Here is a 25,869-nt window from a genome sequence, read left to right as displayed (position 1 = left end):
GCGCGGTCCTCTTGTGTCTTCTTCCGCGTCTTCTTGTCCCAGAATGCGCCTGCACCGGCCCCTCTCGTCACTTCCAGTGCGGAGCCGCATTCCTCCACAGCTTCTGGGCATGCCCAGAAGCTGTTTAGCAGGGGAATGCGGCGTCGCCCGGAAGTGACGAGCGGAGCCGGTGCCGTCGCATTGATTCCTGGGAGCGATGACGTTCAGCTCCCAGGAATCAGTGCAAGCCAGGAAGTGACGGGTGAGCCGCGGCGCAGAGGGAGGAAGTGAAGACTAGGTGAGTATCTTCGATCTTCAATTACAAGGTGAGTGAATAAAAAAAAAAAATCTAACTATCCAATTCTGTTTCAGGTTAAGGGGAAGAAGCGGACGGGCACAAAACACAAAAAAAAAAAAAAAATATCGATTTTGTGCCCGGAACTCCGCTTTAAAGGCCCTTTAGCCAGACTTTTATCTAAGAAAACAGAAAGTGCCGCTACCTGTACTCAGGGTGTTAACTGCCACACCCTTATCTACCCCATCCTGTAAAAATTCCAGGATAATGGGGATCGAGGCAGAGGAATTCTTCTTCTGCTCTGCCAAGTACAGAATTTTTTCCAAATTTTGAAATACATTTCCTAGTCACTGGTTTTCTACTTCGGAGGGTATCAATGACCCTATCTGAACAACCTTTTCCCTTTAGGATTTGGCGCTCACTACCCAGGCTATTAACTGAAAAAACTGTGGTCTGGGGTGAATAAGCGGCCCTTGTGTTAACAGATCCGGAAACCTCTGGCAGTTACCAAGGAACTGTCACTGATAGGGATACCAAAGTAGCGAACCACGTTCTCTTTGGCCACCAAGGGGCAATCAAGATGAGACGCAGTTGTGGCCATCCACTGAGTCTCTGTAGAACTCTTGGTAATCAGATTTTGAGGAGGAAAGGCATAGACTAGCCTGAAGTGCCATGGCTGTGCTAGAGCATCCAAGCCCAACATACCCTTTTGTTGCGTCAGGGCGAAGAACTGGCTTACTTTTTTGTTCTGCCAAGTGGCAAACATATCCACTTCCGGTTGACCAAACTTTTGGACTAGAAGTTGAAATACTCTGGGATTCAGTTCCCATTCTGTCTGCTTGATGGAATGACGACTGAATAAGTCCGCTTCCCAGTTGTCCTTCCCTTTTATGTGCACTGCCGATAGAGAAATTATTCTCTTTTCTGCCCAGCCCAGTGTCTCCTGAGCTAACTTTAACAGAGTATTTGATCTGGTACCCCTTGATGATTCAGGTAAGCTACTGTTGTAGCATTGTCTGAATGGATTTGGACTTCTTTCCCTAAAAAGTCCTTTTCGAAAGCTCTTATGGCCTTTCCCACCGCTTTCAGCTCTCTGTAGTTGGATGAGGCCTGGCTTATCTGTATATCCCAGGTGCCCTGGGCGTGAGCTCCCCACCCTTCGGAACTTGCGTCCGTGGTGATCTTTAAGGGTTGCTCTTGACCCAAGAGTCGACCTTCCCTCAGGTTTTGGGGAACTGTTCACCATTTTAGCGATGATATTACTGGAGGGGAGAGTGTAATTTTTTCGTCAAGGGACTCCAGTCTTGTTCCAAGAGAGCAGGTGGGAAAATTGGAGGTCTCGTGAGTGCAGTTGGGCCCACTCTACAGCTAAAATACAAGCTGTCATCAGACCCAAAATCCTCGTGATCTGTCTCCTGGAACACCGAGGATGAGAACAGACATTTTCCACCGTGGAGACCACTTTTCCTTTCCCTCTGGGAGAAAAAGTTTCTTTACTCTGGAATCTATTTGTACCCCAGATAGACTTGAACCTGTGCTGGCTCTATTGAGGACTTTTCCACATTTATCCGCCACCCAACCGTCTGTAGGACTGACATCACATTTGTGTGTCTGCCACGGCCTGTTTTGTTGATCTTGCAAAGATCAACATATCGCCCAGATAAGGGAACAATGTTAGGCCCTGAAGATGAAGATGTCCAATTTGCAGTCCATTCCACTGCAAATCTTAGGAATGCCTGGAGTCCCAGAGGAATTGGAACATGCAGGTAGGCATCTCTTCGATCCAGGGTAGTCATAAAAAAACTTTACTTAACACATCTTTTCTGACTACATCAATATTCTCCATTGAGAATCTTTTGTATATCAGGTCTTGTTTAGGTTCCTGAGATATATAACCCGACGGCATCTTCCTGCGGGTTTGGCACCACAAATACGTGAGAGAAAAAGCCTTGGAAGACCTGACTTAACGGTACAGGGGTAATTACCCTCTGCTCTGTCAGCTCTTGAATCCCCTTAACAGGGTTTCTCCTTTGAGGAATATGTTACAGTCATCTCTGCCACTGGCTGAGAAGGAAACTCAAGTCGGTATCCTTTCCGAATGATCTGGAGGACATAGGGGCTGGTTGAGATGTTTTCCCATTGCAGAAAAAAAATGGGATAACCTGCCCCCTACCTTGCCGCTGGCATCCATCTTGAGAGTTCCGAAGGAATACCTTCCTACCTTCTCTTTCCTCTTAGCAGGAAATTTCTTCCCTTTCTCTGAGGATCTGGATAAAACATCATCCAGGCCTGACCCAAACAAAAAGGACCCTTTGAAAGGCAAGGCACAAAATGTCAACTTGGAAGAGACATCTCCTTCCCAAGCTTTACCCAAACTTCTCTCCTACCAGAATTCATAAGAGCCGCTGTTTTTGCACAGGCTATAACTGACTCCACAGCTGAGTCACAAGTAAGACATAATTTCCCCAACTACAGACAGGGAACTAAGATGTCTTGTGAGCTTTTAATTACTGAGATAAACTTAGTAAGCTCCTTAATTCCAAATTTCTGACCAAATAGTAAGCAGGTATCTGCTATAGCTGTAATCACATTATAAGAATTAGCAATTCATGCCTTCTTTAACAAGGATTCTGTCCTTAATATGACCAGCATTCAAAAGATCTCCAATCCTAAAATACTTTCTACATGGGAAGTTGTTTAGGGGAGTTTACTTCCACTTTAAGTGGGGATGGTTAGACTTGCACCTACAGCTGATTGAGATAAACGAATCAGAGGATATGTGCAAGATATCACTACACCTAGGGTTGCCACCTCATTCCTTTAAAACCAAACACATATTACACAGGTTCTGAGGCTAATTTAATGCAGAAAAGGCACCGAGTTTAATTGCCATCTTAATCAGCTTTAGAACCGGTGTAATTAATATGTGGTCAGTTTTATAAGGGATGAGGTGGCAACCCAAACTACACCCCAGTGCTGTGTAGTTACGCGACCAGTCTTAGGCCTGAGTAGAGCGTTTACCAGCTAATCTATTCCTGAAGAATGATATGTTTCAGTGATTGTGAATAGCAATAACTCTGGACTGGGTTTCCCCCAAGCCCTTGTACATTCTAGGCTGGTGTAGGGATCCCTTCAGTGGTGTACACTGCTTTAAGGAGCACTTCCATATTAAATAATCACACACCTAACTGTGAACACACAGGGTGTTTAGCCTGGTTGGGTCTTGACTCATGACCCAGCAATCTTTGTTTAAGAGCATAGCCCACTACACCAAAGCTTCCAAGGAAAAGAGATTTTTGTTCCTTTTGGAACTTTTTCTTTTTAACCTGTTACCGCCTGAGCCCTCAATGGAACTAGTTCAGGACCTGGGCTGGCTAATGTCTTTCCCTGGATCTGTTCCTCCTTTGCCTGTGCAGAGGGGATGGCTTTAGATCCTGAAAAGAGGAGAGGGTCCTGCTCTAGAGAACATACATTCCTGAGCAGACAGACTATTCTGATCTAGAGCTGTGTTTACATGCGTTAAGCTCTGATGAGTAGCAGCTGCAGTCCTCTAGGACTGGATTAGGCAACCCTCCTGCACTGATTTAAGATAATCTTCATTAAACCAGATGCTCCCAGCCAGTTTACCAATACATGTATGGCTCAAAGGGTTTTGTGCAAGACTTAGACTACCCCACAGTACCGCATTTCCAGACATGCTTGTGCTATTAAAGTAGAGGAGGGTCTGACAGAGGCCTTCTGGGCTGAGGAAAGACCTGCAACAATAAAGAGAGGAAAAAAAAGTGATCAACTTGCTCTCTTATTTAACATATGTGCTATTCCCAGACACAGATATTTAACAGGGCTGTCAGTAAGGGGAACAATTAAAGGCTTGCTGATCCTAGACTGTAGGCAGCAGTAGGCCCCATTATCCGGTAAATTCACTTACCTGGTCTCATGTCCCTGCAGCCAACTGTGCAACGGCTTGTTCCCCTAGGGGATGCGTTGTGCCTTGGTCTCTTCTGGGGTTCTTTAGCCCCTAGCAGCCGGAGAGCCCGCGGATCGGGCGTCTCCTCCAGCATTGAGCTTTCTCTTCCGGACTAGCTCGCTCCTCCACTGTTAACCGGAACTTCCGGTTTCAAAAACGAGGCTTGATGCTTCTTACTGGCGGGAGATTCAAAATCCTTACCGCTTACCTCTACAGAGGAGCAAGTGGAGGAGACTTTTCCTGCAGAGACAACAGGACTTCAGGAACCTTCTCCTTAAGGTAACCGACTACCTGGCATGTTTGGCGACCTGCAAGTTCCTGTTTCCAGGATACAGATCAGGAGGAACCTCTCATAGGCCGTCCGTACCTGCCTTCCAGGGTTACCCATCAGACACTCATTTGCCTTCAGGTCAGCAAAAAAACAAACGTTCCGGTGTGAGGTTGGAAACACAACTAACTGAAGCTCAAGGGTGGGTGGGACCTTTTTAACAGCTGCAAATTAGTTGTGTTTCCTGTGGGCAGGAGCCACAATCTCTCATATGTAGGCCGTCCTGGAAGGGTGAAAGGAGAAACTTTGGTTTAGGAGCGTTTTGAAAGACAAGCTTTTTTTTTTTTTTAAAAAAATATTGCCTTGATTTGCGAGCATTGCCCTGATATACGAGCAATATAAGAGCAGTAGTTTTAATGTTTAAAACAAAGAATTACACTCACAATGTTGAGTTTGGTGCGATTCCAAAGCCGCTGGTGTATATGTACCGTAAAGCTGCTGGTGTACAGAATACAGTTCTGTATGTGGCCAGAAGTCCGGAAGCGCTGGTGGCTCCTAAGGCTTCCTGCAGAACTCAGAGTTACCCAGCTGGGTGAGCGGACGTAACGCTCGTTCGGAGCACCCGGAAGTGACGTCAACAGTTCGAGTGTCTCCTAAATCTGCAGAACGCTCTGGCAGCCACCAGCGCCCCCGAAACTCTGGCCACATACAGAACTGTATACCAACGTCTTTACCGTACAGTACATGTACACCAGCGGCTTTGGAATTCCACCAGACTCCTTAACATTGCATATGTACTGCAATTCTTTTTTTTATACAAAAGGAACTGTGGATTGGGAGCCTGGACATAATAGTATATGGAGGGGTGCAGAAAAGTGCAGGGTAATTGGTTTTATATTTACAGTACACTTCATACTGTACAGGACTATTTTGAAGTGAAGGTAATTTTTTTATTTTTACAGTGCACTTTATACTGTATTTTGTAAAGCCGTAATTTTTATATGAATGGTTGTGGAACAAATCATCTGAGTGGTTTTTTTTTATTTATGGGGAAACTCGCTTTGAGATACAAGCGCTTTGGATTACAAGCATGTCTCCGGAACAAAATTATGCACGCAAACCAAGGTATTACTATATTTTTATGACAATTTAAAAGTTTTTTTTTATTCTGTATGGCAAAGGCTGTTTTTTTTATTTTGGTCATATGACCAGCAGCAGAGAACTAGAAGCTCTTCCTTCTAGAAGCTCTAAAAAGTTATTCATGAATTTCTGTAAGTTCTAATGAAACACATCTGAGGCCAGTCTTGATTGCGCTGGAAGACCAGGAACTAAATTTTGTCTACACCGAGACACAAACTGCTGATTAGTGAGCTTTGGAGGGAGAGAGAAACACATTTTCCACTTTCTACTAGAAAACCTCCAATGCTCCAAACTTAGTTGTAGTATTCTGTTACTATATAAAAGTTACATAAGTTGGCCACACATTGAGCGAAATTCAGCCAGTTCCAACAGGGACCAGTTGAATTTCATTGCATCTACAGCCACTGTGGCTGAACAGTAGTCACTCTACCAATCAACTTCTGTTCAACCAGCCGGTTACAATAAAAAAAAAAGCCACTAGCCAGCTGGATCAAAACACATTAAATCCCATTTCCTAGATGGAAGACCTCCCAGTTTGCTTGCTAAAGCTTGGAAATTCTGACGAAGGTGGAACATCTTTGACAAGTTATTGTGAGATTTACACGAAATAAAAAGGGCACAAAAAAGTTTTAAACCCTAAAATATTCTATAGGATTAAAAAAATAAATAAATAATAAATACAAAATGACAAAACACACACAGTTTAAAAAAGCTACCTGTACAGATGAAGATAGTTCACATTTTGCCTTCTCAGCAGCTTCTCTCACTCTTTGTAAAGCCATGTTGTCTTTCAGTAGATCGACACTGGTCTTAAAGAAAAACAAATTTTATAGTTCTGAAAAATTTTAGAACAGTCAAAACCTATCCAATTAAGTGCCAATAGTTTAAAAAATTAAGCAAATTCTCCCTTTTACAGTCAAAAATGAGAAACCCCAAAATGTTTCACAATTCACATAGCACTAGTTTTGTTTTATTTCTTCTTTTTCTTTTATATTTCTTACCTTTTAGTTCAGTGGTGCGCAACCTTTTGAAGAGCGAAGGCCACTTAAAAAGGATAAATTTACCTTTGGCAACACGTTACACATTCCACCTGTTTTTTTAGGGTGGAACATGTAACATGTTCCCAATGCTGCAGCCGCTGCCCCCCTTCCTGTGTCAGCAGTACAGGAAGAAGTTTCCAGCACTAGCTGTCACTTTTTAAATTCAGTGCGGCCCTCCCCCCACAGGGCCATGTCATTAATTGGCACAGCTCTGTGTGTGAATGAACTACAAGCCCCGACATCCTTTGCGGTTATCTGTTTGTAGTTCTCCAGGAATTACCACGGCACTGTGGAGCACTGTGGTAGTTCATTTCTTCGTTCCTGTCAATGTATCTGCCCGCCCGTACAGGTACACCAATATACTGACAGATCTGAAGCAGACCTGCATTGCAGCAGTGATCTACTGATCGCGGGTGCAATGCTTCACAGACTCAAAAAGCAAAAAAAAAAAAAAAAAAAAACACTTATTTACCTGCAAAAAAACTGAATTTTTGTAAAATTTTACCTGTAAAATTCCTTTCTCTGAGTCGTCCGACAGTCGTCGCCTCCTCTAAGTCATCACTGTTGGGTATTGACTTCCCATCCGCAGGAATAGCTAGGCATATATACTTAGTACAAACACAAAAGGCATTAGCTTATACACACCCATGGGGGCTGTCCCATCTGGTCAATACCCCCCCTGCATCACCACTCCCAACTCAGTTTGGTAGCATAGCAGTAGGTAATAAGAACCCCAAAAGAGGGGCGGGCGGCTACTGTCGGAGGACTCAGAGAAAGGAATTTTACAGGTAAGATTTTACAAAAATTCAGTTTTCTCTTACGTCCTCCGACAGTCGCCGCCTCCTCTAAGTCATCACTGTTGGGATGTCCCAAAGCAGTATAGACATAAGGGGTGGGAGACGCAACCGCAGAAAAGGCAACGCAGTACCCACATCAGAGAAAGGAATCTTATGTGCACTGTAAGAGAAACAACTGGGAAACAGAAAAAACAATGCTCAACAGGAGCCACAGCCCAGGAAAGCAAATGCCAACAGCCAGGGACCCAGAAAAAAACACAAGGGTCCATCATGGCACTGCCGCACTGAGAACTTTGCGGCCAAAGGAAGCATCAGCTGATGCCAGAACATCTACTTTGTAGAGTTTTGAAAAAAAAGTGTGCACAGACGACCAAGTCGCAGCCTTGCACACCTGGGCCAGAGAGGCCCGATGCCAATAGGCCCAGGACGCACTCACAGATCTGGTGGAGTGCGCCTTAACAGTGAACGGCGGAACCCGTTCCTTCAAGGCGTAAGCCTGTTCAATGGTCTGTCTGATCCATTTGGCAATAGTGGCTGCAGATGCAGCCATGCCCTTCCGAGGTCCCCCAGGAAGGACAAAGAGGGAATCCGTTTTCCGAAAGTACTCCTTAAAGCCAGCGACTGTAAAGCAGGATGGAAGATCGGACCCTGAGACAGGAGATCTTCCCGCAGAGGCAGACGCCACGGAGGCGCCACTGCCAGGTGAACAACGTCGGCGTACCAGGACCGACGCGGCCAGTCCGGAGCCACCAGAATCACCATGTGCGGTTCCGAAACCATCGGCGGAGGAACCGGGATATTAACTGAATCGGAGAAAAGGCGTACATCAGACGATACAGACGCCAAGGGGCCACCAACGCATCCGAGGCGTCCGCCAACGGATCGCGCGTTCTTGCCACGAACCTTTCCACCTTTTGATTCAGCCGGGATGAGAACAGATCCACGTCCGGGGATCCCCACCTCGCACACAGCAATTGAAAGACCTCCGGGTGTAGGGACCATTCCCCCTGGTTCAGGGTCTGGCGGCTCAGATAGTCGGCCTGCCAATTTTTCACACCCGGAATGTGAACAGCTGAGATCGCCGGGACATGAGTCTCGGCCCAAGACCGCTCGTAATTCCAGCACATTTATCGGGAGGAAGGACTCCTCCTCCGACCAAGTGCCCTGGGCAGACAGGTTGCCCAGAACTCCACCCCAGCCCGACAGACTGGCGTCTGTGGTAACCACCGTCCACACCAACGGACGGAAGGGCTTGCCTTCCGCCACCGACGGGGACTGGAGCCACCACAGAAGAGCCAATCTGGTCTGACGACTCAAGGAGACATCTAGATCCAAGGACTGAGGCAGTCTGTCCCACCTGGCCAGGATCTCCGCCTGGAGAGCCCGCGTGTGGAACTGAGCAAAGGGTATCGCCTCGAAGGCCGAAACCATCAACCCCAGGCCCCGCATACAGGTCCTGAGTGACGAGGACGGGTGGTCCCTGAGGGACCTGAGCTCTTCAGCCATATCAGTCGCCGGTGAAGCACAGCGACACTAGAGAGGCGAGCCACTAAGGGGGCCTCCGTCAAGGCTGCTTTACTCAAGTACTTGACCCCTTGGTGGATCTGATCCACCAATTTTAGCCGGGCAGGTGGAACACCAACAGACACAAGATTGCTCTTAAGTATCATCGTCCAATCAGCCACCGCCTGAGCCACCAGAACGGACGCGAAAACGGGTTTGAGCAACGAACCCGCCACCGTATAGGAATGGCGAGCTAGAGACTCCAACCGCCGGTCCGTGGGATCTCGGAAAACCGGGGTATCCTCAGTAGGAACCAAGATAGCCTTGTTCAACACGGCCACAATGTGATCTACCTGTGGAGGCACACACCATCGTGATTCCGTAGCCGAATCGAAAGGATAAAGCAATGTGAACAGACTAGGTACCCGGAAAGGACGTTTATTTTTTCATTAACAGTGGAATGAAATTCTGCTGGGCAGGGAAAAACCTGCGCAGACTTGCGGGTCCTGTGCGTCCCAAACGGGGGACACAACGCCCGGAGGACAGGGCTCATCCTCTAAATGTAAGGTGTCCTTTACAGACACAATCAACTCATCCATGGTCGCCCGTGCTTCAGGCGACCCCGGGGAGGAGGTATCAACCCCCCCCATCTCAGCCTCCCCCCTCAGACCCCAGGGGGTCCAAGGATGAGCGGGACCCTAAAAAGGGCACACTCGCAGCAGCAGCCATATCCCCATCTGAATCAGAAGAGAGAGACAACCTGGGACTCTTTCTCGCAGCCCGTTCAGACATCAGCATTTCCACATTTGCCACAGCAGCCAGATCGGGTCGCAGCGGGGCCACAGGAGAGCCGGGGGCCCCCCACTAAAGCTGGAGGAAACTTGCTTTCCTGAGAATCCATTGCTCAAGTTATCAGAACAAACTACAGTGCAATACAATGTACTGTCCCCTTTAAGAACGCTGCGGTGTGCGCAGCCCACCGCTACTGCTACACTGATAAAAGACCCCCAAAGGAGAAAAGAAACTGAGCCAGAAGCGATAGCACAGAGGGAAATTGAGAGTGATAACCTGCAGAGCATTGATACTGATGTCCTGCTGCTGATGGAAAGGAAGCGCTGCTGGAGTAGGCTGGACTATATGCCAGACCCTGGGAAAATGGCTGCCCCATAGGGATGCATAGGAGGCTACGCCAAAATGGCCGCCGACATGCGGCCGGACCGATCGTTCCACCGCCCACAAAATGGCGGCGGATGGCGCCAAAATAACATGCAGGATCGCCCCAGAGGAGCAACACATGTATGCCCATAGTTAAGATGGCGGACCGCGCGAAAAAGCACCGCTGCGGTCGCCGCATAACCAGCAACGCCTGCACCCCCAATAATGCACCCAAGTGACACAGGGACAGGGACCCCCAGGCAACACACAGTATCTGCACAAGCAATCCCCACAGGGATCGCACAGGAGTCACACAGGCACAGACATGGGGACACACAGCAACACAGACTGCCACCCCAGACAGAGGCCCCACACAGAAGTACTTACCTGTACCAGATGGCGTGGGGAGCCTCCATGCACGGAAAAACCTCTGTCCTCATCTGACAGGGAGTGCCGTGAGCCAGGGACATGACGCTGCAGCACCGCAGATGAGTCCTGTGAGGTAGCCACCTCACGGCTGCATCCCTGTAGCGAACAGGGATGGGTCGTTCATAATGCCAGGGCGAACCATAGCCGAACGCTCGATGGTGGGCTGGGGGTCCATCTGACCCTATTGCTCTGGAGAACCAGGGCGGTCAGTCCCAATCCCAGCACCGCATGATCCATCTTCATCCAAAGAGAAGACTAACACTAGAAGCTGACAAAATAAACAGCTAGTAAAGTAAAAGAAAACTGACATTTTCAAAGAAAATCAAATAAAAGATTAGGAAGGCTGAGACTGAAGCCCCAGCACAAGGGAAGCCTGACTATTCCTGACGCTAGGCAGATTAAAACTGAGTTGGGAGTGGTGATGCAGGGAGGGGGGGTAATGACCAGATGGGACAGCCCCCATGGGTGTGTATATGCTAATGCCTTTTGTCTTTGGACTAAGTCTATATGCCTAGCTATTCCTGCGGATGGGAAGTCAATACCCAACAGTGATGACTTCGAGGAGGCGGTGACTGTCGGAGGACGTAAGAGAAATAGTTATTTTTGTACTTACCATAAAATCTATTTCTCTGAGTTCATCGACTGACAGCGCTACATATTCAGAACCATAGGGACGTCCCCAAGAAGTGCCAAACATGAGGCGTGGGACAACAAAAAATCCCAAGGCTAAACGCAAGAGCCAACTGGGTAACAGGAGCTCATCAAAAAAAAAAAAAAATACTCCCCTAAAGAGGGAACAGACTCTCTAAACAGCAACCTGCAAAGGAAGCATTTTGCAGATGAAAACACATCCACTTTTTAGAATATAGTGAAAGTGTGCACCAAAGACCAAGCGGCCGCCTTTGACGGAAGGCCCAAGAAGCACTAAGCACCTGAGTAGAGTGCGCCATTACAGGGAAAGGAGAAACCTGACCCTTAAAAGAACAGGCCCGAGTCAACGTCTGTCTGATTAATTTGAAAATGATTGCAGAAGAAGCTGACAGCCCTTTTTTGGCCCATCTGTGATCACCAACAGTGAATCTTCCCCCTAAAGACTCTGTGGCTGCCAGATACACCTGAATTGCTTAAACCCCATCCAAGCCATGCAACGCAAATTCCTTGGGGTGAGTGGGCCTGGGACACAAGGAAGGCAACACTAGGTCTTCATTCATATGGAAGTCGGTCTAGACCACCTTAGGTAGGAACGATGGGTTTGAACGAAAAACCAACTTATCCCTGTGTACCACAATATAGAGGGTATGACAAGATAAGGCTGCCAGTTGCTACACCCTGCGAGCAGAGGGAATTTCCACCATAAAAGCTACCTTCTGAGACAGCTTAAGCAGGGGAATCTCCCAAATACTTTCAAAGTAAGGCTACTGAAGAACAGAGCACCCAGTTCAAATTCCACAGCGGTAAAGGAGTTTTCACCGGTGGAGTCAGGTGTCGAACCCCTTGAAAAAAAAGGTATGCACCAATGAATGTGTGGTTAGGAGTCGCGGAAAGAAGACCACCAAGGCAGACACCTGGCCCTTGATGGTACTCAAGGCCAACTTCTACTCAACACCTCGTTGAAGGAAGGTCAAAACCTGAGCCATTGAAAAGGAACGAGGGTGAACACCGATCGACTCACCATGAAATGTACGCTTTCCACGTACGATGGTAAATCTTTTTATGAGGTAGACTTCTGAGCCTTCACCAATGTTGGGTTCACCTACTCGGGCAAACCTCTATCCTTCAGAACCTGGCTTTCAACAGCCAGGCCATCAAAGCCAGCGACTAAAGCAGGATGGAAAAATCGGCCCTTGGGACAGCAGGTCCTCCCTGAGAGGCAGTCTCCAAGGGACGTCAGCGAACAATCGCACCAGGTCGACGTACCAAGACCGACGAGGCCAGTCCGGAGCCACCAGAATCCCTTCCGTCTCAATTCTGCGCAGAAGCCGGGGGAAAAAGCTTAAGAGGAGAGAAAGCAGAAGTCATCTGCCATTTTCAAAGTTTATCGCCCGGAAACAAAACTGAGTGCTTCCACTAATGGGCATTCCCACGCAGCGGCTGAAGAGGTTAGGTCCTCTTCCCCATCAGAATGCGAGGACACCGATCCATCAGGATGGGGAGCATCCATGGCGGCCATATCTGCCTCAGAATCTGAGGACACCACCGATGGAGGTGAAGGCAGCGGACGTTTGAGGCTATCAATACAAGGGGGGGGGGGGGGGGTCCACAGACAAGTGCATCAGAAGGTCCTTAAAAGACCCTACCAGGACAGTTCCACATCCCCTGCAGGATTGCCACCCCCAAGATAAGAACTTACTAGGGGAAGGGGGGCCTGGTATGTCCGAGAGGCGAGGGGAACCGAGGGATTACCCGAGGGTGCGATCATTCCCAGGGGAGGGGGGTCCCACGTCCACCCCAAGACCGGCAGAGGATTGGGGGGGGACAGCATTACTTACCATACCACGGTACCAGGTGGGCGCCACTCCGAACTGACCACCTCCCGGAGTGGGGGTGTTGCCAGCCAGGTGGTACGTTGCGACTCGGGACGTTCCAGGTCGCCACGTCCTAGAGAGGCTGTCCACTCGCAGGCTCACCCCCATCCATCGGGGCTCTGTCGTGGTGAGGCCTAGTGCTAGACTAAAACCTGTTCCCATCAGCTAACAGGAAGGCAGATGAATTACAAAACCCCTTGGGTGTACATGAAGCCAAGTACACCCAACAAGGAATGAGCAATAGAACATGTGACCTTGGGGCTGGCTTTAAATAGGGAAACACTTGTAAGCCGGAGATGCGTCTGATAACGCCCACTAGGAGGGGCGAAATGCGACAACGCAATTTCCGGCTGACAGTAACTCCAGTAGTGTCACTTCCGGTCTAAGTGGAATGAAAGCAGGAAGGTGTACACCGCAGCGTTCTCACATGATTCGGATGTCTGGATTTAGTAATTGCCTGATGTCTATCACTACATGCGAATACATGCCTGATGCACCGTTACTCTGCTTTTACCCATTAAATTATTGAACGTATTACAATATGGAGTTTCTTTGTTTTCCTTTGTCCTGAGTGATGTCCATTTGGGCACCAGTATTAGATTCCAATATCCGGCCCTGTGTGACTACCGAAGAGGAGGCTTGAGAAGTGCTAAACCCTTACCAGATTTAAGTTTTACTGACCCATATGCAGTATTGCTAAGGGGTCCACGACATCTGGTAAGTGCATTCACAAGTGGGGTGTGGATCACAGATTGCATGAGGAAGCACGGATTGACACTTTTCATTTAGAAGACAGCACTGGGCAAGGAATAGATTTTCTTCACTGGACACATGCTTATTTTGGACATTCAATTATTTGTGATGTTTTTATATTTTTGCACAAAATTATTTCACTGGACACATGCTGGTTAATATTTTGGCTTGAATTCTATCAATTTTTTGGAAAAATAATTTTATTTGATATATCATATTTCACTAATCTCAATTTTGTTTTTGAGCACAAAAGATTTAGAGAAAGTGATTATTTTTTCACTGGTTTGCGCCGTTTTGTTTTTCATAAGTGATCACGGGGTGATGAACAGTTGCAAATAAATTTAGCATTATTTACATATGCGCAGGGATGACGTTTGATTATATATAACCTGCTCACGCTCACTGGCCAGGCTGGGAGACCTTAACCACTTGCCGACCGCCGCAAGTACATAAACTGCGGCGGTCAGACCCCCTGGGCAAAGAGACATATTGGTACGTCACTCGCCCGCGAGCCAATAGGGGGCGAGCGCGTGCCGCCGGAGGCGCGCTCCCGCCCACGCTCGTTTACTGCCATCCCCGCTCGAGAGACCGGCGGCTCCGATGTCCGCCAGTCACTCACAATCTCCCGCTGGAGAGGGAGAAAGGCAAGCGGCTAATGTAAACAAATTATGTAACAGCAGAGATCATACGATCCTGCTATGAAGGATCGTGCTTCTCTGTGGTTAGATCAAAATCCACGCCCCTTTACAGTTAGAAGTACGCCCCTAGGGACACATTTAACCCCTGCATCTCTAATAAAGTTAACCCCTTCCCTGCCAGTGTCATTTTTACAGTAACAGTGCATATGCATAGCACTGATTACTGTAGTAATGTCCACTGGTACCCGCATAAGTGTCAAAAATGTCAGTCAAGGGTCCGATCTGTCCACCGCAAAGTTGCAGTCCCGCTAAAAAAAAAAAAAATAGCAGATCGCCACCATTACTAGTTAAAAAAAACAAAAGAAACAAACAATAAAAATTACATAAATCTTTCCCCTAGTTAATAAACGCAATAACTTTTGCGCAAACCAATCAAAATACGATTTTTGCGATTTTTTTCACCAAAAATATGTAGCAGAAAACAAATTGGCCAAAAATGTTAGAAAATTTAGATTTTTAAATTTTTGGGGGGGGGGGGGATTTCATATTAAAAATTTTTTTAAAAATATTGTTATTTTTTTCAAAACTGACGCTCTTTTTTTGTTTATAGCGCAAAAAGTAAAAATTGCACAAGTGATCAAATACCACCAAAAGAAAGCTCTGCTTGTGGGAACAAAAAGGACGTCAATTTATTTTGGGTACAGCGTCACAAGACCACGCAATTGTCCATTAAATTCACGCAGTGCCGAATCGCAAAATAGGGCCTGGTCTTTGAGCAGCCAAATCCTCCGGGGCTTAAGTGGTTAAGGATCTAGATTTTCCAGTCCGAAACCAAGCTGGCTGTTGCTTGAAGTTCTCCAGGAACTCAAAACTAGTAATAAAAATTACATAGAACAAAAATTACCCTTTTATATAGCAAAGACCGAAGTCCTAGCAGGGAACTAGGTCCTACTCCTCCTAAACTGGGCATAAGTCAAACCTGGGAGCTGTAGCAGAGTGTGTGGGGTTATGCCTGCAGGGACAGCCCCATAGGAGTGGTAAAGCTTTTTCCTGCCTAGTGTCCTATTCCTGATGGGAGGAGCATAACCCAATGGTCTAAGAAGATATGGAGCTGCGTCTGTCAATGGACGATAGAGAAAACTGAATTTTCGTAAAATCTTACCGTAAAATTCCTCTCTCAGAGTCCTCTGACAGTCGCCGCCCACTCATACAGTTTTCACCAATGGGTATTGACATCCTCTCCACAGGAGTATCTAGGCATAAGACTTGTTAAAAAACAAAGCATTTACATAGACACACCCATAGGGGCTGTCCCACTGGTCCAATACCCCCCTGCAATCAGCCATCACAACTCAGTTTGGTAGCAAGCAGTTTAGTGTATAAGAACCCCAAAAGAGGGGCGGGGGCGGCGACTGTCGGAGGACTTAGAGAAAGGAATTTTACGGTAAGATTTTACAAAAATTCAGTTTTCTCTTGCGTCCTCCGACAGTCGCCGCCCACTCATACAGTCTTCACCAATGGGGATGTCCCAAAGCAGTGTAGACATGAGGGGTGGGAAACGCAACCGTCAGAAAAGGCAACACAGTACCCACATCAAAGAAAGGAACCTTACATGAACAGCAAGGTAACCTTCTTGGAACAAAAAAGCTCAACAGGAGCAACAACCCAGGAAAGCAAATAACCAAGGGGGTAAACAACCCCAACAGCCAGGGACCCGCAACAAAACCAGGGTCCCCTACGGTACTGCCGCACAGAGAACTTTGCGGCCAAAGGAGGCATCAGCCGATGCCAGAACATCAATTTTGTAGAATTTGGAAAAGGTGTGCACTGACGACCAAGTCGCAGCCTTGCACACCTGGGCCACCGAGGCCTGATGCCAGAAGGCCCCGGACGCACTCCCCATTCTGGTAGAGTGCGCCTTGACAGGGAAGGGCGGTACCCGTTCCTTCAACGAATAGGCCTGTACAATTGTCTGTCTGATCCATTTTGAAATGGTCGCCGCAGACGCAGCCATACCCTTCCGAGGTCCCTGAGGAAGGACAAAGAGAATCCGATTTCCGAAAGGATTCAGTCGACGACAGGTAAACCCTGATCGCCCTGACAACATCCAAAGAATGCAAGGCAAGCTCCTTAGGATTCGCACAGAGCGAAGGTAAAACAATGCCATCATTAAGGTGAAAATCCGAAACCACCTTTGGAAGAAAGAACGGGATAGGTCGCAAGACCACCTTATCCCTATGAACCACCAGGTAAGGGGAACGGCAAGACAACGCCGCCAACTGCGACACTCTGCGAGCAGAAGTGATCACTACCAGGAACGCAACCTTCTTCGATAGCATAGGTAACTAAACTTCCCTGATGTTTTCAAATGGGAAACGCTGCAACACGGACAGAACCAAGTTCAAGTCCCATGGAGGTAAGGGATCCCTTCTAGAAGGGGCCAAGTGACGCACACCTTGAATAAAGGTGTGAATCAAAGAGTTCGACGCCACAGGGGGCTGGAAAAGAATAGCCCTTAATCGTGGCCAACACAAGACGCTGGTTCACACCAGTCTGGAGGAAAGCCAACACCCTCGCCACCGAATAGGAACGAGGAGAGAAACCCCTGGACTCACACCAGGCAAAATAAGCTTTCCATGTACGGTAATAAATCTTACCATAAGAGGCTTTTCTAGCCTTGATCAAAGTAGGAATGACCTCTGAGGAGAGACCCCTGTCTCTTAGGCCCTCATTGTCAACAGCCAGGCCGTTAAAGCCAGCGACTGTAAAGCAGGATGGAAGATCGGTCCCTGAGACAGCAGATCTTCCTGCATTGGCAGCCGCCACGGAGGATCTACGGCCAGGTGAATGATCTCCGCGTACGAGGACCGGCGAGGCCAGTCCGGCGCTACCAGAATCACCAGTGATTGTTCCGAGGCCAACCTGCGAAGGAACCTGGACAACAACTGAATCGGAGGAAAGGCATAGATCAGTCGATACTGATGCCAAGGCACCACTAGCGCATCTGAGGTGTCTGCCAGAGGATCGCGCGTTCTTGCCACGAACCTTTCCACCTTGTGGTTTAGCCGAGATGCGAACAGATCCACATCCGGGGATCCCCACTTTGCACACAGCATCTGAAACACCTCCGGGTGTAGGGACCATTCCCCCTGGTCCAGGGTCTGGCGGCTCAGATAGTCGGCCTGCCAATTCTCCACACCCGGAATGTGAACTGCCGATATCGCCGGGACATGAGTCTCGGCCCAAGACAGAATACTTGTCACTTCCAGGGCCGCCCGGGCACTCCTGGTGCCCCCTTGGTGATTGATGTAAGCCACCTCAGTGGCATTGTCTGTCTGCACCCGTACAGGACGGCCCTGAAGAAGACGATCCGACCAATGAATAAGGCACAGCCTGATCACTCTTAATTCCAAAATGTTGATCGGGAGGGAGGATTCCTCCTCCAACCAAGTGCCCTGGGCAGACAGGTTGCCCAGACCGCCACCCCAGCCAGACAGGCTGGCATCCGTGGTTATCACCGTCCACAGAATTGGCCGGAAGGATTTTACGTCCGACACAGCCGGGGACTGAAGCCACCACAACAGATCCATTCTGGTCTGGCGACTCAGACACCCTCAGGTCCAAGGAGTGAGGCAGTCTGTCCCACCTGGCGAAGATCTCTGCTTGGAGAGATCGCGTGTGAAACTGTGCAAACGGTATCGCCTCGAAGGCCGACCCCATCAATCCCAGGGACCGCATACAGGTCCAGAGTGACGAGGATTCATTGGCCCTGAGGGACCTGACCTCGTCCTGCAGGGTCCAGAGCTTGCCCTCCGGTAAGAACACCTTTGCTTGAGAAGAGTCCAGAACCATTCCCAGATACGGGAGTCGAACCGAAGGCGACAAGGTCGACTTCTGAATGTTGATCGTCCAACCGAACTCCTGGAGCGTCTGGACCGTAGTGGACAGATCGCGCAACAGGCTCTGACTGGCACTCGATCTTACAGGAGATTGTCCAGATAACCTAGGACCACAATGCCCTGTGCCCGCAACAGGCCCAGAACAGGCGCCAACACTTTGGTAAAGACCCTTGGAGCCGAAGCGAGACCGAAAGGTAATACCACAAACTGGTAATGATCCTCCGCGATAACGAATCGGAGGTACCTCTGATGACCCTCGAAAATGGGGATGTGCAGATATGCATCCTTCAAGTCTATAGAGGCCAGGAACTCCCCCGGATTCAGGGAGGCCACCACCGAGCGGAGTGATTCCATGCGGAATTTCCCAACATGCACGAAGCGGTTCAGAGCTTTTAAGTCCAGAATCGGACGAACCTTGCCCTCCTTTCTGGGCACAGTGAACAGATTTGAATGAAACCCCCGAAACCTGTCCCGATGAGGCACCGGGACGACAAGATCGAGGCGAGGAGATCCTGTACCGCCTGATGCAAGTCCTGCAGCCGCCCTGGGGTCAAATGAAGATTGGCGGAAACCGCGCAAACGTCCCCCCACCCCTGAAACAGGCGAGGGCGCCCCTTCAGGCAGAGGCAGACTAAGCCGCCGTCCCAGCTTGGCCGGATTTTTGTTTGCTGAACCAGGGCTTCTTCTGGCCACCTTGGCCCTTGAAGGGTTTTCCCTTGTTCTGCGCCTTTAAGGCACGAAAGGACCCCTGATTAGGTTTAAAGGAGGAGCCCCGCTTACCGCGGAAAAAATTTCCCTTAGGGTTCTGGGGCAGCAAAGTGCTCTTACCCCCAGTGACTCCTTTAACCAATTCATCCAGGGATTCTCCAAAAAGGCGAGACCGCGCATAGGGGATATCAGCCACCGTCTTTCTGGATTTCTGGTCAGCCGATCAGCTTTTTTACCAGATTAGTTGACTGTTAATCCCTGCGACACTGGACAGGCATATTGCCAAAGGGGCCTCATTTAGGGCCGCATCGCACAAATACATGACCCCTTGATAAATCTGATCCACCATCTCCACTGTAGTGGGGGGGGGGGGGGAAGTCAGCCACGAGGGTGCGTTTGAGCACCTTGGTCCAATCCGCCACAGGCTGAGCCACCATTACAGAGGCAAAAATAGGCTTGAGCATGGAACCCGCCACCATGTAGGAATGTCGGGCAAAAGATTCTAGCCTCCTATCAGTAGGGTCCCTAAACACCGGAGAGTCCGGTGGAGACCAGAGTAGCCCTGTTCAATCTGGCTACCGTGTGATCCACTTGAGGAGGCACACACCAGCGCGCAACCGTAGTAGCCGCAAAATGGTAGAGAAGTTGAAACTTCTTAGGCACCATGAAGGTGTGTTTCAAATTACGCCATAGCTCATTCACCTTATGGTGAAACTCTGCGGGGCAAGGAAAAGCTTGCGCCGTCTTGCGGGTCCTGTGTGTACCAAAAGAGGACACAATGCTCGGAGGAGTGGGCTCATCCTCCAAATGTAGTGTTTCCTTTACAGCAAGAATCCGTGCATCCATAGCTGCGTGTTCCTCGGGCGATCCGGGGGGGAAACATCCACCCCTGCAACCTCCGCCTCCCCCTCAGACTCTTGCGGGTCCTGAGAAGAGCGAGACCCCGAAAGGGCCACGCTACCTACAGCAACCATGTCACACTCAGAATCGGAAGAAAAAGAAAGGCCTTTTTCTAGCAGCACGTTCAGTCATCAGCACATCCATCTTTGACACCAAAGTTGCCACAACAGCAGCCAAATTAGTCACGGTAGAGGATTCAGAGGAACCTGAATCCCCCACCAAAGCTGGCGGGAATTTGCTGTCCTGGGATTCCATAGCAGAAATAACGGAATTTTTGTCAAATCTTACCTGTAAAATTCCTTTCTCTGAGTCCTTCGACAGTCGCCGCCTCCTCTAAGTCATCACTATTGGGTACTGACTTCCTATCCGTAGGAATAGCTAGGCATATAGACTTAGTCAAAAGACAAAAGGCATTAGCATATACACACCCATGGGGGCTGTCCCATCCGGTCAATACCCCCCTGCATCACCACTCCCAACTCAGTTTGATAGCATAGCAGTAGGTAATAAGAACCCCAAAAGAGGGGCGGGGGCGGCGACTGTCGGAGGACTCAGAGAAAGGAATTTTACAGGTAAGATTTTACAAAAAAATGGATTTTTGTAAAATCTTACCGTAAAATCCTTTTCTCTTAAGCTCATTGACAGACGTAGTCCTCGTTGATTAACAACAACTCGGGTTATACTGCCCTCTACAGGAGTAGGACTAGACAGGAAAGAAAACGTTCTGGCCACACCCTAGGGGCAGTCCCAGAGGGTATATCCTCTCACTTCCTGCTACAGCAAATCAGTTATGTCACAAAGCAGTGTTTAGAGAATTTAACCCAACCCAACTCAAAAAACAGAGGGGCGGGTACTACGTCTGTCAATGAGCTTAAGAGAAAAGGATTTTACGGTAAGATTTTACAAAAATCCATTTTTCTCTGTCGCTCATTGACAGACGTAGTCCTCGTTGATTAATAACAACTCGGGACGTCCCAAAGCAGTACCACAAATGAGGTGTGGGATAACAGAAATCAAAATCCAGAAGGCCCAACCGGAGCCAACCAGAAGCATCAAGGACTCATCGAGCAAAAAGATGAGACCTAAGTGAAAAACCCAACAAACCCTTGAGGTAGACCAACAGTCTCCTCAGATTGCGGCCTGCAGAACCTTGCGGCCAAAAGAGGCATCTGACGATGCCATCACGTCAACTTTATAAAATGATGTAAAGATATGAACCGACGATCAAGTCATCGCCTTGAAAACCTGGATCGCTGACGCCTGATGGCGGAAGACCCAGGAAACACTAGGCGCCCGAGTAGAGTGCGCCTTAACAGGGAACGGAGGATTCCGACCCTTAATAGAATAAGCCTGTACCACCGTCTAACTGGTCCATCTAGATATGGTCGCGGCAGACACAGGCAACCCCCTTCTAGGGCTATCCGTGATCACAAAAAGTGAGTCCGTCTTACGAAACAAGTTCGTAGTAGTCAAGTGTACCCTGATTGTCTGAACCCCATCCAAGGAGTGTAATGCAAACTCCCAAGGATGGCTAGTCTTAGAACACCGGGAAGGTAACAATATTTTTATTCAGATGAAAACTCTGAAAACCACTTTAGGAAGGAAGGATGGATTCGGAAGAAGAACCACCTTATCCCTATGAACCACCAGATATGGGGAACGACAAGATAATGCGGCCAGTTCTGACACCCTGCGTGCAGAAGTAATGGCCACAAAGAAGGCCACCTTCTGGGATAATGTAAGCAAGGGAATCTCCCTAATATCTTCAAAGAGAAGTTTCTGAAGAACCGACCACACTAAATTAAGATCCCAGGCGGTAAGGGTGCACGCACTGGCGGAGCCAGATGTCGCACCCCCTGGATTAAATTCTGCACCAAGGAATGATTAGCCAAAGGTTTCTGAAAGAAGATTGCTAACGCCGAAAACCTGACCCTTGATCGTGCTCAAGGATAGTTTCTGCTCAACCCCTTGTTGCAGACAGACCAAGATTCAGGTCACCGAATAGGTATGTGGGGGAAATCCAAGAGATTCACACCACGCAATATAAGACTTCCATGTGCTGGAAGTCGCTTTCCTTGCTTTAACTAGAGGTAGGAATAACTGAAGCTGACACTCCCTTGTCCTTCAGTACCTGGGTCTCAATGGCCAGGCCATTAAGCCAGCGATTGTAAAGCAAGATGGAAGATCGGTCCCTGAGACCACAAATCCTCCCTGAGAGGAAGTCTCCAAGGAGCGTCCGCGACTAGCCTCACCAAGTCGGCGTACCAGGCTCGACGATATCAGTCCGGAATTTCCAAAATAACTGGAATTCCCTCCATCTATATCCTGCGAAGAAGTTCCCGCAGTAACTTGAGAGGATGGAAGGCATGCCGTAGCCGATACTGCCCCCACGGGGCGATCAGCATTTCTGCTGCGTCCGCTAGAGGATCGCGGGTGCGAGCTACAAACCTCCGCACCTTCCTGTTGAGCCAAGGTGCCAACAGATCCACATCCGGGGTGCCCCAATGAAGGGACAGCTAGTGAAAAACCTCTGGATGAAGAGGCCATACCCCTTGATCCAGAATCTGACGGCTGAAATAATCTGCCTGCCGATTTCCCACCCCCGGAGTGAACACTGCGGGGAGATCCGGAACAAACCGTTCCGTCCAACGAAAGATGCTAGTCGTTTCGATGGCCACCAGGACACTAAGTGCCCCTTTCTTGACATAAGTCACGACCGTGGCATTGTGAGATTGGATCCGAATCGGGCTGCTCGGTCCAGTAAATCAGACAAAATCTGATCGCTCTCAGTTCCGATACCCTTATTGGTAACCTGGATACTATCGGAAGGAATGACTTCCCCTGGTTGAGCATCGGAGACTCCCTGGTCCGCTCGCTCAACCGGATCCGATTGTCCAGGGAATCGGAATTCTGATTCCATTAGAAAAGAATCTCCTTCAGGAGAATTCGGGTATGAGACTGGGTATACGGTAATGCCTCTAAGAAGGCAATCAGTCCCAGCCAATTGACGGACAGCAACATCCGAATTGTTGACTGAACCTTCTGGAGTTTCTCCGCAAGGAGAAACTCTCTTGCCCAGGATGTATCCAACATTAGGCCCAGATAGTTCAGTCTCCTGTTGGGAACCAGGGATGATCTTTGGGAAAGCGAAGAAAACGCTGATGTCCTGCGATGATTTGCTGTAGCAGGAAGTGAGAGGATATACCCTCTGGGACTGCCCCTAGGGTGTGGCCAGAACGTTTTCTTTCCTGTCTAGTCCTACTCCTGTAGAGGGCAGTATAACCAGAGTTGTTATTAATCAACGAGGACTACGTCTGTCAATGAGCGACAGAGAAATTCCATTTTCTCTTACGTCCTCCAATAGTCGCCGCCTCCTCCAAGTCATCACTATTGGGATGTCCCAAAGCAGTATAGACATGAGGGGTGGGAGACGCAACCGTAGAAAAGGCAACGCTGTACCCACATCAGAGAAAGGAATCTTACATGCACCGTAAGAACCAACTGGGCAACAGAAAAAACAATGCTCCACAGGAGCAACAGCCCAGGAAAGCAAATGCCAACAGCCAGGGACCCAGAGAAAAATTCAAGGGTCCATCATGGCACAGAACTTTGCGGCCAAAAGAAGCATCAGCTGATGCCAGAACGTCTACTTTGTAGAACTTGGAAAAAGAGTGCACCGACGATCAAGTCGCCGCCTTGCACACCTGGGCCAACGAGGCCCGATGCCAACAGGCCCAGGAAGTACTCAAAGACCTGGTAGAGTGCGCCTTAACAGGGAAAGGCGGAACTTGTTCCTTCAAGGCGTAAGCCTGCTCAATGGTCTGTCTGATCTATTTGGCAATAGTCACTGCAGATGCAGCCATGCCCTTCCGAGGTCCCTCAGGAAGGACAAAGAGAATCCGTCTTCCGAAAGGATTCCGTAGACGACAGGTAAACCCTGATCGCCCTGACAACATCCAAGGAATGCAAAGCAATCTCCTTTGGATGCTTAGGCTTCGTACAAAGCGAAGGCAGGACAATGTCCTCATTAAGGTGAAATTCAGAGATCACCTTGGGAAGAAAGGATGGGGGTGGTCGCAAAACCACCTTATCCTTGTGAATTATCAAATAAGGGGAGCGGCAAGACAACGCCGCCAGCTCAGACACTCTGCGAGCCGAAGTGATCGCCACCAGAAAAGCAACCTTTTTTCGACAGCAGAGGCAATGTTATCTCCCTGATATTTTCAAAGGGAGCACGCTGCAACGCGGACAGAACCAAGTTCAAGTCCCACGGAGGTAAAGGCTCCTTCCTGGGGGGAGCCAAATGTCGCACATCTTGAATGAAGGTGCGCACCAAGGAATGAGACGCCACAGGGCGTTGGAAAAGGACAGCCAGTGCGGACACCTGGCCCTTTATCGTGGCCAGCGCCGGGCGCTGATCCACCCCAGACTGGAGGAAAGCCAAGATTCTCGACACCGAGTAAGAACGAGGGGAGAACCCCCTGGACTCACACCAGGTGAAATAGGCTTTCCAGGTACGGTAATAGATCTTACGATGGGAGGATTTCCTAGCCTTGATCAGGGTAGGGATAACCTCAGGGGATAGACGCTTGTCCTTCAAGACCTGGGTCTCAGCCAGGCCGTTAAAGCCAGTGACTAAAGCAGGATGGAAGATCAGACCTTGAGACAGGAGATCTTCCCGCAGAGGCAGGCGCCACGAAGGTGCCACTGCCAGGTGAACAACGTCGGCGTACCAGGACCGGCGTGGCCAGTCCAGTGCCACCAGAATCACCATGTGCGGTTCCGAGGCCAATCTGCGAAGGAACCGGGATAGTAACTGAATCAGAGGAAAGGCGTACATCAGACGATACTTTTGCCAAGGGGCCACCAACGCATCCGCCAACGGATCGCGCGTTCTTGCCACAAAACTTTCCACCTTTCGATTTAGTCGGGACGCGAACAGATCCACATCTGGGGATCCCCACCTCGCACACAGCATCTGGGTGTAGGGACCATTCCCTCTGGTCCAGGGTCTGGCGGTTTAGATAGTCGGCCTGCCAATTTTCCACACCCAGAATGTGAACTGCCGAGATAGCCGGGACATGAGCCTCGGCCCAAGACAGAATGTCGGACACCTCCCGGGCCGCACGAGCACTCTTGGTGCCCCCCTGGTGGTTGATGTAAGCCACCGCGGTAGCATTGTCCGTCTGTACGCGAACAGGCAAGCCCTGGAGACGTTCCGACCACTGGAGGAGACAGAGTTTTATCGCTCGTAGCTCCAGTACATTTATCAGGAGGGAGGACTCCTCTTCCGCCCAAGTGCCCTGGGCAGACAGGTTGCCCAGGACTCCACCCCAGCCCGACAGGCTGGCATCCGTGGTAACCACTGTCCACACCAACAGACGGAAGGACTTGCCTTCCGCCACGATAGAAGAGCCAATCTGGTCTGGCGACTCAGGGAGACATCCAGATCCAAGGACTGAGGAAGTCTGTCCCACCTGGCCAGGATCTCCGTCTGAAGAGCCCACGTGTGGAACTGAGCAAAGGGGATCGCCTCGAAGGCCAACACCATCAACCCCAGGCCCCGCATGCAGGTCCTGAGTGATGAGGACGGATTGTCCCTGAGGGACCTGAGTTCGTCCCGCAAAGACCGGAGCTTGTCCTCCGGCAAGAACACCTTTGCCTGAGAAGAGTCCAGAACCATTCCCAGATAGGGAAGGCGAAGCGACGGAGACAACGCTGATTTTTGAACGTTGATGGTCCAGCAGAACTCCTGGAGCGTCTGTACCGTGATGGACAGGTCGCACACAAGGTCCTGACTGGCACGTGATCTCAGGAGCAGATCATCCAGGTAACCCAGGACCGCAATGCCCTGGGCCCGCAGTAGGCCCAGG

General features: G+C 49.3%; 1 protein-coding gene across 1 annotated transcript in view; it reads right to left on the bottom strand.

Annotated features, from left to right (window-relative positions):
• Nucleotides 1–25,869, bottom strand: part of HSPA9 (heat shock protein family A (Hsp70) member 9) — a gene marked incomplete at its 3' end in the record, with an annotated part of 663,406 nt that overhangs the window by 293,050 nt on the left and 344,487 nt on the right. The window contains exon 9 of the mRNA XM_082253601.1: nucleotides 6,366–6,458. Within this exon, the coding sequence (XP_082109727.1) occupies nucleotides 6,366–6,458 (93 nt within the window). The remainder of the gene's footprint in view (nucleotides 1–6,365; nucleotides 6,459–25,869) is intronic.

This window comes from Pelophylax lessonae (assembly GCF_965119305.1).
Source record: "Pelophylax lessonae genome assembly, chromosome: 4".
Taxonomy (NCBI): Eukaryota; Metazoa; Chordata; class Amphibia; order Anura; family Ranidae; genus Pelophylax; species Pelophylax lessonae.
Note: the sequence above shows the minus strand (reverse complement) of the source record. Positions and strands in the feature narration are given on the sequence as shown.